This window comes from Phragmites australis, chromosome 19 (genome assembly GCF_958298935.1).
Source record: "Phragmites australis chromosome 19, lpPhrAust1.1, whole genome shotgun sequence".
Classification (NCBI taxonomy): Eukaryota; Viridiplantae; Streptophyta; class Magnoliopsida; order Poales; family Poaceae; genus Phragmites; species Phragmites australis.
Window position 1 is genome coordinate 23,126,564 of NC_084939.1, and position 19,881 is coordinate 23,146,444.

Consider the following 19,881-nt stretch of genomic DNA (forward strand, 5'->3'; position numbering starts at 1 on the left):
ATTTGGATAAGCTTAACTTGTAATCCAACCTATAAGCCAAACAAAATATTTATAAAAATTATATTAAGTGTTAAAACATCTTTGTTTTTTTATTTATTGTCACACGTTGGTAATTTTCGTAATACCATCGTAGGTTATTATTTTAGATATTATTAACATGCTTACATATTATTAAAATGATTAAGCTTACATGGGTTCTTGATGTTGAAATTGATCTATGCTGAACTCGTGAGTAAACGAGCCAGCTTGAGCTTTCTAACAAATTGAGCCGAACTCTCTTTTCAGCTCCTTAGTCTTCACAAGCCAAGCCGAGCTAGCTCGCAATCGAAGTGAGCCTTAACAAGTCGAGCCGTCCATTAATCCACCTGTCCCTACAATGATCAATGCTTCCTCCTGGCGCATGAACAAACATAAAAGACTCTCGGACCAAGTCAAATAAAGATAACCATGCCACATCATCTCTGCACATGGCCAGACTGCTTAATCGAGTAGTTAATTTTCCGGCGCCCACAACCATACGGCGAAGTATCAGTGAATTGTTCATCTTTTTTCATCCGTTTAGATTTCTTTGGTTCAGGTAGCGGTGTATGCAGGTCGTCGAGTGTCGTATCCGCCGGAGCTGGGAGTCTCGCCTGCCCGCTTATTCTACTCCGATCCTCGCGTGGACGGCGATGGCAGAGTGGCCTCGGGAAATGGAAGACGACGACCAAGGCAACACAGTAGGTTCACCGTTGGTTCATGGCGCAGGGAAGAACAGGCTCTTTTTATGGGCTTGAGAACTATCCAATCCAAGAAGATGGCAGACGAGAAAACCTCACCACCTAGCGCTGGAACATGGATGCGCTTTCGCCACCAGATTAATTCATCCGCCTTAGACTATCCCTAACCATATTTTCTTCATTTCGTTCCCTTCTCGATTCCCTTTCCTGTTCTCATTTCCTTTATTTCCTCTCATCTCCAACAACTTTCCTTCGAGGGGAATCGTAAAAGGAACGGAGAGAGAATCCCATCCTGAAGGGAATGACCCTAAGAATTCCGTCGTGAAGGGAAACCGTTGGGAACGCTGAAGGGAACGAAAATCCCTTCACAACGAGAATCTGCTCGTGAAAGGACTCCCTTGAGCTTGATCTTATGTTATTTGTTGCATGCATGCAATTCGGTAACATGTGCTGTTTGCTCCCGACGGTTGTGTTGATCGCCTTACATGTCCAGGTACATGCAGCACCAACACAACTCCGGCTACCTGCGCCTCCCTCTCTCCTGCCAGCTCTCGCAGCGTCGCTGGACCTCGAGGCGCAGCGCGGCGGCGGCAACGTGTGCAAGCCGGCCGGCGTGACTACACATAACTTGTCTCTTCTACTAATTGATCTCATGGACCATCGTCTTGCTGCACAAAGCCTACACAAATCTCTTGCCTAAATGCATGGCCGGGAACATGCTTCAACCGACGAGAAGAATATCTTCAGGTTTCTGCCAAGCCCAAGCCAAACAAAACAAACAGACAAGATATCGTTGTAATTGCCACCGGCTTATCTTACTAAATTAATTCAATTATCTATGAGAAATATCAAACTGCTTTGTAAAACAACAATGATCATCCAGCCTTAATAGAATGTAGTATCACACTGATCGTCGGGTTAGATATACCATTAGACAAATTTAGATAAGTGCATGCATATAATTATCTTTAAATTAAGTGGACTCGTATAAAGCTATATGCATTCTAGGATTAAATTCAAAGTTTGTGTGGTGCAAAATAAAAGAACATGACTAGGCAATGGGATACCATTGGAACGGGATAGCGGCCCGCGAGATCCACCGCTATGGCTGTGATTCCGAGGACACCACGGGCGCGATCGGTGAGGGAGGCGGGGAGGGAGGGAGAGGGCGTACGCATACCGGACCAGTTCCAACCCGACGCGACGCAGCCCGTCGTGCTGTCATGCCGTGCCTGGGCCTCGCCCGTGGCGAGACGTGCCGGCACGGCACGCACAGATCCTCGTGCCGTCAGGCACGGTCCGAAGGGTGCCGGGCCAAGCCAGTCTGACCCAATCTAAGGTCCTATTTGTTTCCTGCTTCTGATTTTATTATTACTGGCAGAAGCCAGAAGTCAGAATAAACAGGATTCTGGAGAAGTGGTTTCTGGAAAAGCCAGAAGCCTGCTTTTGAGGAAAATGAACTAAAGTTGAGAAGCTCGCTAAGATATGTTTTTCTGAGAAGCTATGTGCTGAGAAGCTAAAAATTTATTGTAAAAATCAATAGCCTATTTCCAAAAATAACTTTTCAGACAAACCAAAAACATAGCTTTTCAGAAAAACTCAAAAGCAGAAACTCAAACAAACAGACCTTTAAGTCCCAGCTCTCATCTTCACTTACATACCTAGACTATTTGCAAACTATATTTACTAAAAAGTAAAATACACTGTTTAAAGCTTGTTTAGAGATGTCATTCAGATCCACAAATGGGAAAAATAAAAAAAACCCTCTTAAAAATCACTTGGATTTTGATTTTCTCCCTAAAAATTATTTTGTTGCAAAAAAACCCCAAAGATTTAGTTTTGTTGCAAAAACACCCTCAAAAATTAAAAAAATTTAAACAAAATCAAAAAAAATCTAAAAAAACTAAAGACAATTCTAAGACCTTTTGTGAATTTTTTTTAAAAATAATATCCTTTGCATCATATTTCATGGAGGGAAAGTTAAAAAAAAGGATGTATGTGCCGAACATACTCGTTGTATATATATACACACGTAGAACATACTTGTTGTATATATATACATATATACACAGGTTTTGTACTGCTGGTTGCACAGCCAACTTCATATATATGCCTTGCACCATTTAAAAAAAAACCTTCATATGCCCTGCATGCAAAAGTTCTGGCACTCACTAGCTGCAAGCGACACCACCTGTAACGCTGGCTACTCATAACTTGTTCGTTCATGGGCCGGCCGGGTAACGTAGTACTGCTTCCCAAGCTGACGAGGGCTCATCAATAATTTATAATCTTTCTTGTACTGCTACGTACATGATGATCGAGTTGTACGTATAAAGTAGCGCTGCGGGCGCGATGGCATGCCTGCCTTGGTCGTAGGTCCTTCGATTCTTCAGCCTGCCACAGCGCACCATGCTCCGTCAACCGATGCGTTCCCAACGATGGCATGAGTGCACCCGCGTCTCACGCCGACCTGATCGATCTCGCCGGCCCCTTGGCACACGCAGCACCCCCGCGCGCCGCTGGTACGTTCGGGCAGGCTCACTATTCTGCCTGCCTACGGCGCAGTGCGTTGCGACTAGCGTTGGGATAGATGAGTATGCCGTCCGCAATCGGAAAATGCAGCTCCACAATATAATGCGCACACACGATTTATCTCGATCGTTTATTATTTTTTACATCATACTTATTTATTCGTTGATATTTTTACAAACCGTATAATTTTTTTACTATTTTTAATATAAATCTTAACATAAATAAACAGCCCTGATAGATGATATGTGTTGCGAAATTTTCCCTTCCATTCGCAATCCGCTGCTGGCGACCATTAATTCGGCAAGTCGAAATTAAAGGCGCATGTCCATGTCCCTAAAAATAGCCTCTCTTTTTTCCATCTCTCTCTCAGTTTATACTACATGCAAACAGGGTTGGATTTGGACCAAAGTGTCCAATAGACAGGAAAAAAAAAAACACTTTCGGGATGGATTCCGGTTAGAAGCCTCCCAATGATATGATCTCTAATTTTAGATGTGGACAGGCAAGGAGCCCGGTGGTTAGGTTCTAAAGTGGGAGTCTGATCGGTGGGGATTTGATTCCTCATCCTGTATCAGTCTGTTGTTTTCTGAAAGACTGTGCAAATAGGGTCGTACTAGATACTTGCTTGCTACTACTTCCTCCATACACTTAGAGAGAGAAATACCGGCCTCCATTATCATCCTCTACCGATTCACATTGTCTCATCAACTCCCAAAATTCCAATCCTCCTTCATCACTACGATGGGGGACGACATATGGCATATGCTTATATCGGCCAACTTAAAGATAACATTGGTTTCAATGCCAACCGGCAGCAATAAAGTCCAATATACGAGACCTAATTTATTTTAGCACGAAGAAAAGATATTGACCGCAAGCATCCACACCGTAGTCCATTGGCCTTTACTGCAATGAAGAGGGAAATGGTTCATCTAACGTGAACTATCCTCTGACGTGGTCACTGTCGCATGGGCTCAAGCGTGGAGGGGCCTACGCGTCAGTGATCATGTCAGAGGGCAGTTAAGTCAGGCGAGCCTCGTCCAATGAAGAGGTGGAGATCTATAGTTTCGGAACGAGGCCTCTAAGAGAAAAGCGAAGTTAGAAACGATATCTCCATCTGATCCAAGAAACTAGATCATAGATGTTCACCCAAAAACACCACAGACGGAATGACACCATAGCCTCATGACAATGCCCCCAGGGAGTGAAACGACACCGCAGATGTCACCTTTGTTGGATCTGACTAAGAAGTTCGATCTAGAGTTTTCCCTCAAGTCTGGAGCTGTCCATACCCACCCAATCCGCCATGGCAAATTGGCAATGCCATAAAAAAGTCCATGGACGCGAGACAAACCCTCGCTGGATCCTGGAGATATTGTTGCTAAAACGACATGCATGATGCCAACATGGGGCAAAGGCTGCAGCCGAGCATCACAGGAGGAGATTTAGGATGGGGATGCCACCCCAATCCACTGCGCCTAGCGAAATGTGCGTGCAATGCACGATCCACGTGCACTAGTTTAGGGTACGGATGGCCTGTTAATTTCAGAGTCAAGAGGCAATCCCAAGGCGATTCAAGAGGCAATCGATCGATCCGAAAATGTGACTCAGGCCTACTCCCAATAGAAAATGGTTTCTCTGATGTGAACTGCCCTCTGACGTGGTTATTGACGCGTGGACGTGTTAGGCTCATGCATCAGTGATCATGTTAGAGGATAGTTAGGTCAGGTGATCCTCCCCTCCCAATAGGACAGTAACCTAGACCCAAGCGACGCGCTAGATCAGATGGGAGAGCAGATCCAAAATTCCCACCAGCTCCATCCTGCCTCGCAGCCGCCCTCACCCTTGGGCTTGGCTGATGAGAGCACTCGCCCTAGCAACAACATAGCTCCTGCTCCTCCCGTTGTCGGCGTCAAGGGCGGGCAAGGTGGTGGATACGGATAACGGTGTCCTCTCCACCGTCAAACCCAGCTCTGATGAGAACGGCGACCCCTCCACCGTCGACCGCAGCGTCGAGAAGAAGGAAGTCACTGACGACCAGGGCGACGGGATAGAGAACAACACCCCGTTGCCACAAAACCCAGAGTGTTGTGGAAGACGACACACCCACCGGGCACAAGATCTAGAGCCCCCCTACCCGTGGCACCGTCTCTAAGAAGCTCACCCCTGCCCGCACGGCCTATGCTTTGTTCACGTCGTTGGCGCTGTGGTTCACCGGCCGCAGCGTGCTGTGTGGACTTTCTCGGTTATCGCAAGCTTCTATCTCGCTCTGTGGACCATCTTCCTCACGGCGAAGATTCACGCGCGCACTGTGCTGGTCTCCGTCTCCTAATACGTGCATGTATGTAGTTTTGTATGTTATTACTCTGTGTTGTCGGTTAAATTTCGTTGTGGTACTTGTTGCACGGTAAGCTTTATTTCTGTTTGTGATCCATCATGACTCATAATAGATTCTGTATGTTTGTTATATCTGGATGTTTCAAATGAGTAGCGTATTACTAGCTCCTTGACTGAAGTGAAATTGAAATTAGTATAAATTGTTAATGTACAGGTTATGCTATATTTGTTTCAATGTGAAATTACCTCTATGTCCTTATAAATTTCTGAAACGGAATCCTCCCCCCCTCCCCCCCCCCCCCCACAAAAAAAAGAAGATAAATAGCTGAAATGGAATATATTGCAATATGAGCATTATGATGGGCTGGCCTGAATGAACATATTCTCATTTGTCTAGTTCATGGGCATTTCACCATCAGTAAGTTGGCATTTTTTTTATCCATCTTGTAATGAAAAGGTTGGTTCTAAAAATTTGTTATTTTTGTGATGAAACTTGCTTAGGACAAGATTATTCGAAGGAGTAGGCATGCCTGATGATTTTGACCAATTTTCTGAGCCAATTGAGCACCACATGGTTTGCATCTCCCTGCCTGCAGGTCCTGCACATTTTAAACTGCAGATAGGTAGCCACTAGAATATAAATTTGGTGCACATTTCTTACTTTTAAGTCGAATCTTGATATACCCCCACATCTAAACGCAGCGTTCTAAGCACGTTGTTCGCAGCATCCAATGGAATAAGACAGACAGCTTGAGGACACTGATCTTCTTTTAAGCTGTGCAGATGACACTCTTTGCTGTCATTTGCTCTTGTTGTTCGTCCTGTTTTGCTATGGATAGAACATGCCATGGGAAAACTAGATTAACAATGGTTAACAAACAATCCTGAACCTACGAATTGTTTGTCTAGAATCAGCTTGTAGGTCTTGTTGTGCACAAGCAGACATCCTCATAATACTTTGGACTAAAATACGGTACAATCACCATCACATCTAACCAGTTATAGAGCTGCACTTGCTAGGGATCAGTATTATATTTGCATTTTGAAGTACATTGAGTTGGATGTAGCTGGATGGTAGCATTTCCAGGGAATATAAGATTTGCAGTTAATTGCTTCTTCCAAAGTATCTGTTGTTCTTAGCCTCTTGTCTAGATACTTCTTGGAAGCAGCTACATGCTTATGGAGGTAAGCGTCTGATCTGAGCTAAGCACATGAAGACAAACCGTGTTTTGATATTGCATTAGTTTGATCTTGGAAGCTGTCACAAGTCACTGGTTCTGTGTGCAGTGCATTAACTTATTCTCATGTAGTCATGTTGTGCCTGTACATGTTTGTTTTGAAAATTATTTTGAATGATTCTTGTGGTTTTAGCTACTGTTATGATTGATACTATCATGATATGCTGGTCAGAACCTGCAGAGCCAGAAATTTTGCTTTTATGAACTGATGAACAGGAATAAGCAACAACAGAGTGAATTAGAACAAAAGTAGCGGCAAAATTAACTGATTAAGTTACACTAGTGGTTATGACTTAATAGCCACTGTATATGACTACAAAGCAAGGCAGTATAGCTCTAGGATTGAAGACAAAGAGTTCATCCAAATCTGAGTAGACCCCCTCTGAGCATGGGCTGACAGAGTCACAGTCACAGTCCTCTGAAGAGCTTGTGTCAGTGGCCTTCTTCACCCTCCCTGCGACAACCCTGCACACCAGCATCGCCCTCTTCTCTCCGTCCGGCGACACCTGCGCCATGTCGTGGGCACGCCCGCTCGTCGCCATTGTCGCAATCTTCCCATCTCCGTCAAACCTGATGATAGATATATTTTTTTTGTCAAACAGTTCTTCCATAAAACTATGTTTTTGGTATGTCTGAAAAACATGATCAGATATGTGAATGTTTACTTCAGTAAGTACCTGAAACCATCTCTGATGATACCGCACAACTTGCACCGCGTCGACGGCGCCCGGCACAGGGCAGTGCCGCCGGCTGCGCCGAGGGCGCAGGTGAAGGTGGTGCAATGGAACCTGAGGAGCTCGTTGCCGTCGGCAACGCACCTGGGGTTCTTCTTGCCTTCATCATTGCTCGCCATCTCCTTGATGCTCTCCTTGTACTGCTCGAACCTCTTCACGGTCTGGTCGCTGCTCTGCACCTTGAGTATCCGTTCGATCTTGCAGACGGGGCCCTGCTTCCTGAGCCAGCTCGACTGGAAGATGATCTCCACGATGTTCCTGCTCGTGTCATTCGGGCCCAGCTCTGAAACTGCCATTGCAATCACCCATGGCACCATAAGATTTGCACAATTGCTATGTGCATATATACTTGGCATGAATAAATGGTGGAGGATGTGAGACTTTGAACGATGCAAGACGTTTTGTTTAGAAGATACCTGCGTGCATGGTTGCTCTGTGGAGCTCGAGGGACTCGGCCTTGACGAACACCTCGTCGCAGCCGGCGCAGGGGAAGGCGGCGGTGCCAAGGCTCTTGGGGTCGAACACCGAGTGGCACTCGTAACAGCCGGAGAGCTTCCTGATCTGCACCGCCCTGAAGGAGCCGCCGAACGACGACAGTGGCGACGAGAGCGCCGACGAGAGCGGGGAGGACGAGCTGACGGTGGTCGCCGCGGTAGTCTCAGAGTTGAATGACGACGTCGCGGAGATGGCCGCGGCGGACGCGGTGTCGTCGGGAGCCTTGAGCGACCTGCCCGAGGCGCTACGGGCGGTGGCGCCGCCCCGGCTCGTCACCGAGCTCTCCTTGGTGCTGCAGATGGACCCCGCGCACGTCATGCTCCGGCTGATGCCGATGATCCTCTTCTTCTTCTTGCCGCCGCCTCCGCCGCTGCTCTTGTGAGTGCTGCCGTTCTTGCCTTCTGCTGCCGCTGCCGCTGCCGATTGGGTTCTGTTCTTGTCGGAGGAGGAAGGGTAGAACCCCATGACCATCCAAGAGGACTGAGATGGCTTCTTCCCAGCTCCTCTGCTCATCTTCTTGCCTTTGCCTTGGTTCTTGGCTGCACTAGCATCCATTGGAGGACAAGACATGATCTATGTACCTAGGTTTGTTCCTTTCTGTAGCTTTGATTGCAGGAGAAAGGAAAGGATTGCTGGAATGGGGGAATGTGCCTGAAACTGTGGTCACTTTAGGCTGCACTGCTCCATGATTATTCTAGGATTAGTGCCCTTAATGGCCCTCTTTATTTCCTAATGCTGGCTGGTGGAGGTGAATGAAAAGACACACAAGGCCACAGATGCCAAGGAGGAAAGCCTGAAAGCGGGCTTGGTGTGTGTGTGAGATGGCATGGGCAGCCAGCAATGATGCTCCCAATCCTGACTGGAACAATGTGATGTGATCAGCACCTGTTTCTCGTCATCTCTTTGTCTCGAACACAATCGAGAGAACCATGTAATGTCTTGTTTCAGCAAACTGTAAATTGTTTACAAGTACGGATGTACCAGGGGCTTGTGTTTGCAAGGCCGAAACTGTCATTTGTACCACATCTGAATGGAACAGGGCGCCCTCTTGTTCTGAACTTCACATCAGCAAAGCCAGGGCTGATTCACGCGACAACTCCGCAGAGCAACTCGGCATCTGAACCTGCACTTCACCAGGAATTCTTGCGATTTTTGACGTACAAGATGATTGTGGCGCCAGTGCCTGGCGATGGTGCGTGTAATGGAAAGCCGTTGCCTCAAAAGCCCTGCGAGTACACTGCGCTCCATCATTGGCGGAAAGGATATGCGTTGGGCCGCTATGCGTGCGTGGGAGCTTCGCTGTTGAGAAGTTAGTGGAGGTGATTGCACTTTCAATCTATTAATGATTAAACTCTATGTTTATGCTATGTGTGTCTTATTAATATAGAATATTTTTTAGTGATGGATGATATACCTGTTGACAGTGAGACGTCTATGGTGATTTTATTAATCTCTAAGCTCTGTATTTATGGTCTTTAGTAAGCGTTGTGTGAGTGTGTATGCGTGATAGCGTGAGTGTGTAAGTCTATGTGTTATATTAAAGTTTTAAAAAAAGAGTTTCGTGGTTAGGGATGTCAATGGGGACCCAATTCCTAATTCTCCGCGGAGAATTTCTCTATTAGGGGACAGGGATAGAGATATTTTGTCCCCGTTGTAGAGATACAAATGGTAGAAATCATATCCCCATCGGGTCTAGTAGGAACGGGTATGGGGAAGCATTCATCATCCTTGTTTTCCTTGGGACCCGTTTCAGCCCGGCGGTAGTAACCTCTACAGTCCAGCAGCCAGCAGCACAACTCACGCGGTGGTAGCCTAGGTGGGAGCCAGGCGTGGCTCGGCGTAGTGTGGGTCGGCCCAGTAGGCTGCATTAGCCCAGGTGGGCGTGCGTGAGGGAGCCTGGCGGGGTGCCCAAGTCGAGGCGTTGTAGCCCAACGGCTAGGTGAGCCGGCGAACACGAGAGAGGCTAGGTGGGTGGCTGACTCTTCAATTGTTAGCGGGGATGGGTTCTCCATTAGGTCCCTATTTCCCATGTGGGGATGGGGATAGGGAAAAAATAGTCCCCACGAGCAGAGGCAAGGATGGAGATAGGAAATTTTTCTTTATCCAGGAATGGGGATGGGATGAGGAACCATTCCTCAATGAGGAATTCCCCGTCCACATCCCTGTTCGTGGTTGATTTGGTCTGGATTGATGCAATAATTAGCGGTGATCTATGTGGTGGCAGTCGATGAGTACTACGGTCGATTTCATTGGTGCGTTTCTATGAGATTTGAATTGGTTCCCGTGTGCAACTCAGGGTGAAAATGGGTCAAAAAGTATCATGTCCGTATATAGCTGGGTGGACGGAGAGGCGATAACGCTCAACGGTTGTCAATGCCGATCACGGCTTCCTTTCTCCAGGATCGCAATTGAAACCATGGGTCCAGGTACTGGTGGGTTCTACACTTGATGGGTCTAGGTTCATGTCTAGATTTTCGCTCACGAGTCTAGTAGGTCAGGTACTCGAAATGGATCGGATTAAGAACGGGTTTTTAATTTCACCCACGGGTGCCCAAGGGTCACCCGAAATCATTCACACGCACATAGGCCTAGCCCAACTCACCCAAGCCATCAAACGCACACCTGACGCTCCCACCCTCACCCCTCGCGTGGCCTGCCAGCCTCGCCACCTGACACGGCCTCCCTGACGCCAAGCCAACCGGCCACCCCTTCCGGCCTCCCCACCGACCGTTGTCGCCTAGCCCGTCGCCCCGTTCATCCCACCCGGCCTCCCCGCTGCTGCCCAGCCTAGTGCCCCGCTGCCTCACTAGGTCTTCCCATCACTGCCTCACCTCCCCTCCGCCGCCCCGCTCAGTCAGCGTGCTCCCCAACCCGATGGGTGTGGGTTCAGGTCCCAATTTCCGCCTGTTTGTCATTTAGAGCTCGAGTCAGGTTGGGACTATTGGGTTTCGGGTCGGGCATGATTTTGCTCCACCCGGTCCTGATCCGACTCATTGTCATCCCTGCCTTTCTCCGGTCCCACCTATCATTGTGTTCGTCCGTTGCATGCATGCACACTCTTCATCGAGAGATTGATTTTTTTTTTTTTTAAGAACAAGAGGTTTCCTCATCATCGACCATTAGGACTACGATCATTGGTGAATCTAAGGGGCTAGGGGGCTCCAGCCCCCCTATTGCTTCACAGTCAGTGGAAACCCCCTTAGCCCTTCTAACACTTTTTTTTTGTCATGGATGAGGGAGAGGAAGAAAAAAATAAAGGGAAAGACGAAGAGACAGAGAGATAGATAAGCCCTCTACCTGACTACTCTACATCCGTCAATGACTATGATCACACTGCAAGCATTGCAGTAAGAAAGGAGGAGCCTAAATATGCAAAGAGTACTCAATATTCAAGTTTAATACAAGTTTTTTCCCAAGAGAAATAAGTCGATATTATACAAGAGCGTACAAAGACAAATTCCTAAAAGTAGAGAGAGAGGTGGCATTTGGACGTACTGGCCTGCAAATGTAATGCCTGTTGATTCATTTATGACTATTTTATTCTCTCTCAGTTTCATAATACTTGATAATTTTGATTAATTATAGAGATTTAGATAATCATTAGTAAAATATTTTATAACTAAAATATCTTTTTATAATTAGTATTGAGTTATAGGAATAACAAGGTGAAGTATGAATTGATAGGAGCAAAATGGAAAAGAGTGATAAAAAATATATTGAGATACATAAAATGTTAAATATTTTAGGAAGATTTTTTTAATAAAAAATGATAAGTATTATGAAACGGAGGGAGTATCAGGTTCAGCTAAGAATACTTGGTCACGCATAGGTGTGGATTTCATCATAGGCTATACACTGCTCGAATTTACCTCAAAAATCATGTGACTTGTCATGTTTATGAGTTCGCAGCTTCGTACTACAACAATGTAATAATTTATTAGGCTGTGTCTGTGTACATCTCACAAATTCACAATGTAGAGCCAGGAAGTTTCTCCCACTATATTCAAACCAAAAAATTAAACAAAACACATAATCTTCATATCTCCACTCTCATATCTCCCAACTAGTGTTTAATTTCGTTTATCCCTTTTTTCCCCACTGGGTGCCGTACATCTACTTCCAGCATTCTACCGTTGGAATTTGCGGGGTTTTCCTTTTTAAATTTAAGTTTGAATGGAATCAAATTTGAATTTATAAATAAATTCTAAATTGAAAAATAAGAAAAAAAAATGGGATATGCCATCCCGCACTGGGCTGCTACAAGGCCTTTAGGCCGAGCAACCCAGCACTGGAGGGGGTGCACCCTTATCCAGAGGCGAGGGGGAGGAGCAGGGAGGTGGCGCCGCCGTCAAGGGGCCGCCTCCGCCCTAGTGGGGCATGTCTGTTTGGCTAAGTCTCCTGACCGTTGGGACGTGGCCTATCCGATCTCTCGGTTAGAGGATATAGGATCGAACAGTTTTCCTTTTCTTCCCTCTAAAGAATCTGAATGAAACCTCTTCTCTTTCCACGAGATTTCCACCCGGCCTCCCGCAATCTTGTCCACTTCTCCCTTGCCTGTGCCTACTCGGTTCCGCCTCGTCGGTGTGGTGGTGCCCGTGGTGTTGCGGCTTGCCTTCCTGAGGTGGGCTCCACTATGAAGCGCGACACCCGCTTGTATGAGTTCGGCGATGGCTCGGACCAGCGACTTGGTTGGTGGTGCGGTTGGCCTTGGGTGCTCACCTTTATGCATGCTATGGCTGTTTTGCTGTCGCTGGTGTTGTGGTAGTGTGGTTGTCCTGTTCACGCCTTTGTGTGCACCTATTTGTAGGTGATTGGGGATGGCGGCAATCGTAGCGCTCTCGGCGGCGGCAGTGGCTGCGTGCTTTGCTTGTGGCTGTTCTGATGTCCGTGAGCACCGGTCAGATGTCTTTGCGTCGCTTTGGCATGGTTGTGTGCGACGTCACGTGCCAGTGCGCGCGTGCGTGATGACCGTGGTGCTTGTGTGCGCTACTGTGTTTGGGTGATTGACAATAGCCTTCTTGACCTGGAGTTGGACCCTTGCTGTTGTGGTGATTACTGATCCTCGGGTACTTATCGCAATATGCCTTGCAGCAGGTGCTAGGCATTGTATCTTAGAGAACATTCACCCTTTGACCTTGGCATAGAGGGGGGCGTCTATTTTTTGGAACAGCGCATTCGCGTGCCTTGCATTTGGCTTCTTTGTTGGAAAGTAAGATCATTACCGTTGCCTTTTAAAACTAAGCTTGCAATTTGCTATATCATATGTATGTTAATATATGTGCTGGTATTAGGAAGAATTGCATGCTAGTCTGGTTGGTTTTTCTGCTCGATGATGATAGTGGGCTTGGGGAGACTAGTGTGGTAGTACAATAGTCGTTCTAGAGTGCAGTTATGTAGAATTTCATATTCTAGTATATTGTCTTGTTTATTTGTTGGCAATTAATATTATTATATCTGCTTTGCTAGCCTGGTTAGAACAATTGTTATATGTTGATAGTTTAATTGTTAGATAATCAAGACATTGAACTTGTTAATTGCCATCTAGAACACTAGTTGATGATTTGTTTTAGTCATTGGCGTTGGATAACCGTTAATTCGGTAACCCGCACTGAGAGCTCACTAAATATATTAACATATGTTATTTCATGTGTTATCCTACCTTATGTTGTTGATTGTCATATATGATATATTATTGAATGAATATGAGTAGTATCATTCTTGTTTTATATTATGATAAAATGCTAATGTTCATATATGCTATGTTATATCATGGCAGTCAAATTATGTTTATTATGCTTAAATTCAAAATCAATTTAATCAGAATGTTGCTAAAATGTTTTAAGAAACAACTACTACTCGTACAAGACGTTCTATAGGTCAACAGTCAGCACATTTGTAAATATCTAAACCTTTTGTTTGAACATCTACTATAATTACCAATAAAATAGAAAAATTCTTTTCTCCAAAACAATAACATAAACAAATCCATTGTCTGCTCGATTCAAATGAATTATAAGTTTCAGATTCTAGCTGCTAATCACTCGTTTTCTAGAGGAGTAGAGACCGAGCCCCGACTGACAAGCACAAAGCCGAAGGCAGCAAGTGTTATCTAGGAACAAATGTATGGGCCTAATTATCCCTCATGAATGGAAAGGCTTCCCTTGGCCCAGGCTACCAGATAGTTTGCTCAATGTAGGCCCAAATTTGTGTTCTGGGCTTCTTTTCAGCCTAAATTTGCAGTTTGGGTCTATCTAGTACACATATGTTCCGCTAAAAAATTACGTCCGCCCAAAAGCAAATCTAGTACATGTAAGAGTGAAAGTTTCTTTTAATACACACAACAAAAGAAACAAGAAAAAATGTGTGACAGAGTAAAATGCCTGCTAACTAGAGTTGAATAGTACAATGCCGCTTACAGCAGCAGCAGCAGCAGCAAAGCCTTTTAGGCTTTTAGTCCCAGGTTGAATAGTAATAGTATACTGCTTGCGATTCTCAAAACGAGTTAGTTGCATGTAGCTGATCAGTCGCTAGCAAATGCAGGCATATATCATCAAGATGCGTGCAACCAATAATCCACGACACAATCACGACCAATGTACGACACATGCCTGCATGCACGCAATCTGCTGGAATCGAACATCTTTTCAAGAAGACTGGCTGTGGCAATCGAAGATCTGAATCCATGCGTACGTACCTCCCACGAAGGTGCAGGAGCCCTTTCCGCAGGCCCATGCATGCATGCCCTTGCCAGCCCAACAAGCTAGCCTGAGGCCTGAGCCACCTATGCATGCATGCCAGCTCTGAAAGGCTCCTGTCATCTCTCCTCATGACAAAACTGCAAGGAAACTCATATATATATATATATATATATATATATATATATATATATATATATATATATATATGAGAGAGAGAGAGAGAGAGAGAGAGAGAGAGAGAGAGAGAGAGAGAGAGAGAGAGAGTAAAATTAGCTAATCTACGGAAGCATTTTTACCTCTCTCGAGACCGCGTTTGTGTATTTATAAAGCCGGCAACTCGTCAGGCAAGTCCTAATCGGTCACGGTACAAGTCCTAACCGATGCAAACAAGTTCTATCTACAAGTCTTGGACCGATTCTAACTCAGATACAATATCTCTAACGTTTATCTAAGTTAAAATTGTGGTTAAATTCTTTTAAACTTCTAACTGTCAATATATAGTTTAGTGAATCTATCTGCAACTTGATCACCTGTAGGAACAAATTGTATCTCCAAAAGTTTCTGAGCAACCCGTTCTCTTATAAAATGATAATCTACTTCAATATATTTAGTTTTTTTTGCATAAAACACAAGATTTACAGAAAGATAAGTAGCTTCATTATTGTTACACCATAAACATTGCTTTTGGGCATGAAATACCTAACTCGCCAAGTAACGTTTGTACCCACATGATTTTAGCTGTTGCATTTGCCAAAAACTTATCTTCGCCTCTGTACTTGACCTTGAAATAGTTGCTTGCTTTCGCACTCGTAGGCCTATCTCCAGTGTACACTTTAAATATCTCAAGACTCTTTTGATTGCTGTCTAATACTGAGTAGTACGGGAACGAAAATATTGACACTTTATTACCAAAAAAAAAAAAAATCTGACCGTGTAAGAGTTAAATATTACAAAGCACAAACAATACTTCTATATTGAGTTGCATCTTCAGTATAGCTAATCTACAGAAGCGTTCTCACCTTGCTGCGTTTGTGTATTTATATTGCCGGCAACTTGGCAGGGAATACAAAGTCCTAATCGGTCACGTTACAAGCCGTGGTCACAGCCAACCTTGTTTGAACCGATGCAAACAAGTTATATATATCTACAAGTCTTGACCGATTCTAACTCAGATACAATATCTCTAACAGATCTATGAACATCCCTTGGGATAGATGTATAGATAGATGTCGGCAAGATATATATATGGAAACTGGACCAAGCTAGGCAGAAATATGTGAATGGTCCCGATTCAGAAAAGATAGATGCACAAATGCATGGTCCATGCAAGAAGAAAAAGAGAGGCCATCGCGCGGCCATGATGAGATAGTAGAAGACTAGCTAGCTCTAAAGAGCACTAAAGGTACCACCTTTGTGCATCTAGAGGGCCTTAATTTGTTTAGTCCTGCACCTCCAAAGGTAATCATGAGAACAGATCATAGATCGATCGAACTGGAAGCTACCTAGTAAGATCGACGACGCAAAGTTCATGAAAGGAAAAAGGATCGAGTGCCTGCATGCACTCATGCATGCTAATGAGAACCAAAGATTGATCGCGAACTCAGATCATCATCGATCATTTATGTTAATTGTACATGTAATTAAGATGTAACATATACGTATGCAAATATTTGATTGTAACCAATTGCCTAGTTATATAACTAGGTCGATCGCATGCATTTTATTTTCTTATCCCAATATAATGTTTTGGTTGTTCATTATGCCAATTATTAGTTGGTTAGCTTGGATGGAACTCAAAAGGCTACTTTGGCTGATCTTCACGAATTGCCTAAAGTTCCAGGCATTAGTTGGCTTTTCACCCTCAACAGATTATAACATCATTTTCTGTCCTACTTTTCCTTTAACTTCTGGCCTTTTTGGATAGTTGTCACATCACACTGTGACTAAAAATATCAAATTTACAGCAAAAAAGGTAAAACCAATATATATATAACTCCCGTCATGTGATCTGATGGCATGAAATATTGATCATTCATATATAATTCTTGCAAATGATGTTACATCAATGGGATTTGCTTTTGCTTTGTCCCTAATTAATATGATTAAGATCGAGAGCATAGAATCAAGATCATCATAATGATAAAAATATAGTGCTAACTTGTCCTAGGGTACAACATAACTAGTCATCCGCGCCAGATCATCAGTGCCAACTAAGCTAGAACCGGCACTGACGAAGTATCAATGCCGACTAGTAACCATGAACTGGCACTGATACTTTAGTGTCAGCTGGTAACCATGAACCTGCACTGACACTCTTTATCAGTGTCGGTTTGTGTTACGAGTCGACACTGAATATTGGATCAGATCCAAAATTTGTATTATCTCTAGTTTTGGCTCGTGTGTTGAGGTCTGGCTCGATCCCTCTCCCTTATATTATCTCTTCCACACGATTCCTCTATCTCCCTTATCCCATCAGTTCCTCTCTTGCCGACTCGCCGCTGCAACACCCCACAACGCCCAACCCCCTCCCGCTACTCCGCTGCGTGACCCCGCCCTGCGGTGCCCCGCTCAACCCCTTCTTCCGCGTGCACCATGGCTTCGCTAGCTGGTCTTACACCTTCCGTTGGGCCGCTGCCAACCCATGTCGCCTCATACCTGATGCGCTCCTCGTTGAGCTTTTCCCCATGCACTCCAGTGTCTAGTACGCATTGCCCCCGGACCCCCCCGAGGGGCCCGGACCGCCTGCCCTCATGTTTGTGGTGGACACGGCCACTGCGGCTAGGGAGCTTGTTGTTGTTAAGGCCGAGGTGCACAGGGTAGTTCAGGGGCTGCCTGAGGGGGTCAGGGTGGCGCTCGTCACCTTCGTCATGTCAGTGTGGGTGCATAATCTCAGATTCGAGGGGTGCGCAATGACTTTATTATGTGAATTTGATTGTGTTTTTATGCGCTGTGATTTTCCCACTTGTCAAGTTAATCACTTTTTCATTAATTGGGTGCATCGATCAGGTGGAAAACTCATTGAATTGCCTTGGCAAACTGAAGTAGCAGCGAGGCGGATGAAGCCTTGGATTTGTGGCATGCGGGATTAAGTGGGGGGATATCAGTCATTTCACGTTAACCTTAATATGTCCTGAAAATGCTAAAAATTAACTCTTTGTGGGATGAAGGGAGTACATAATACATTCCAATTAGGCTATATTTTCAGACATATGGAAAAAATGCACATTCCAGAGTTTCCACTAAATGACGAGGAAGTGAAACTACGGAAAATAGGGGCTTTTTAGATTTATGCCATTATAAATATCATGGTTTTGAAATATGCCACTATATTTTTGGTATTTAGAAATATACCATTATAAATCTCCTGAAATTAGATCCATGCCATTACCTTAGTCTCCAGGCATATTTCGTAATGGCATGGATTTAATGTTAGGAGATTTGTGATGGTATGGATTCAATTTCAAGAGATTTGTAATTGTATGAATCCAATTTTAGGAGATTCATAATAACATGGATCTAATTTCAGAAGATTTATAATATTATTTTTTAAAAATACCGAACGTATAGTGTCATATTTCAAAATTGTGGTATTTATAATGGCATATATAAAAAAATCAGACTATTTGACAAAACTTACCATACAACTAACCTTTTCATATGTAAAAATCAACTTCATTCCACTGTTTTCATATCTATTACATTGGAAATCAGAATTTGATATAATACAATTTGAATTCAAATAAATTATTTATTCTAAAATTTAAGGTCAGCATTAGGGCCGAGAGTACTTTTGTTTCTTATTTTAATCGTGGCCCTGGAATGATCTTTAGTTAGTTAATTTGAAGAGAAAGAGCAAATCCCATTCCATATTATATAAGTGCAAGCTCTTCGAGATGGATATTGAATAAATAATTAAAGAGAAAAGATATATTGTAGCATTAAAAAAATGCTAGCTTGGGCCTTCCTTGATTCGTTGTAGAGTCCTAATCATATCTCGCGAACACGCACCTTTTAAGTCATGTACTTTTCTGTCCCACACATCACCTTTCTTTTATTTTCCCTTGATAGTTAAATGTCTGTGTATATTCCTCCTGTGTTGTTCTTTCGATCTGTCGTGTCTCCTTATACGCAGTCCACTGATAACATCACACATACTTTCATATATCAAAGAGTGATAATGATTCCAGGATACGATGCATCAATTGCTCAATATAAGCAAACAAAAGAAGAAATATTTTTATGTGTTAATCATAGAAAACACAATAAAAGATATAAATTCGTCTCCCAGATTGTGAATAAAAAAAACGTTTTCATGCATGTACCTATGAAACAATTGATGTTAACTATTTGGTCATGATATTTGTCCATCCTAACTTACATCTAACATTTTTATTCTCTTTTCACTTTATTAGCTTCTCATAAACAAAGTGTACACTTAACTAGTGATGCTGATTTAAGTGATGTTTAAATCAACTAGTATTAACTACCACAGAAATAGTGAAAACATACGAAGTGACATAGATAATTTTCTAGGACCCCTCGCTTCTCTTCTCACTATCCTTTTTTACAAAATGCTCATCTCCCTCACTAAAGTGACGAAGTTTATCTCTCTCATTTTTCTCGTTGCCATCTGATCTCCTTCAGTAATGGTGAGTTCAAGGTTTGTTAGGGGTTGATTTTGCGAGGGACGTTCGAGATCTAGGCGACTAATCAAGGTTTGATGCTGCATTGAGGTGAGTTCGAATTGTATCACGTGGTTTTGTTAGGGTTTGATTATGTGTTCTGAGTGTTGTTGTTGTGTGTTCCAGATCTATAATAGAATACGTCTTTGTTCATTGCTATCAAACGCTGAGAGGATGTGGTTGTTTCTAGGCCTACTTCCACTGTTAGGATACTTGATGTTGATTTCGGTCATGTAGAACAAATATTTTTTGCTACTATGAAGGGTATCACTGTGGACCCAATTTTATACTGTGAATCGTGTTCTTATGTTTTTTATTCCTGATAGAAATTTCTCTATTGGTATTCGTCACAATGAAGATATTTTCGTGAACTGCATGATTGTTTTGAACTATCATCTCTTACTTAACAAGGGCAAGAGATTTAGAAGTAATTTTGTTTGGTTCTA

At 43.9% G+C, this 19,881-nt stretch overlaps 1 protein-coding gene across 1 annotated transcript; it reads right to left on the reverse strand.

Moving 5' to 3' along the window:
• Positions 1–7,045: 7,045 nt before the first annotated feature.
• LOC133900755 (uncharacterized) lies at positions 7,046–8,964 on the reverse strand. Its single transcript, XM_062341984.1, has 3 exons — positions 7,977–8,964; positions 7,504–7,849; positions 7,046–7,396 (listed from the first exon to the last, which is right to left on the reverse strand). The coding sequence occupies exons 1-3, from the start codon at positions 8,623–8,625 to the stop codon at positions 7,120–7,122; spliced, it is 1,272 nt and encodes a 423-aa protein (XP_062197968.1). The 5' UTR covers positions 8,626–8,964; the 3' UTR covers positions 7,046–7,119.
• Between the last annotated feature and the right edge of the window lie 10,917 nt (positions 8,965–19,881).

Bases quoted from the DNA above. Each gene is read 5' to 3' on its own strand.
- LOC133900755 (XM_062341984.1), bottom strand. From the start codon at position 8,625: ATGTCTTGTCCTCCAATGGATGCTAGTGCAGCCAAGAACCAAGGCAAA. The intron at 7,850-7,976 runs GTATCTTCTAAA...TTGCAATGGCAG, and splicing joins CAGAGCAACCATGCACGCAG to TTTCAGAGCTGGGCCCGAAT. The intron at 7,397-7,503 runs GTACTTACTGAA...ATCTATCATCAG, and splicing joins ATCATCAGAGATGGTTTCAG to GTTTGACGGAGATGGGAAGA.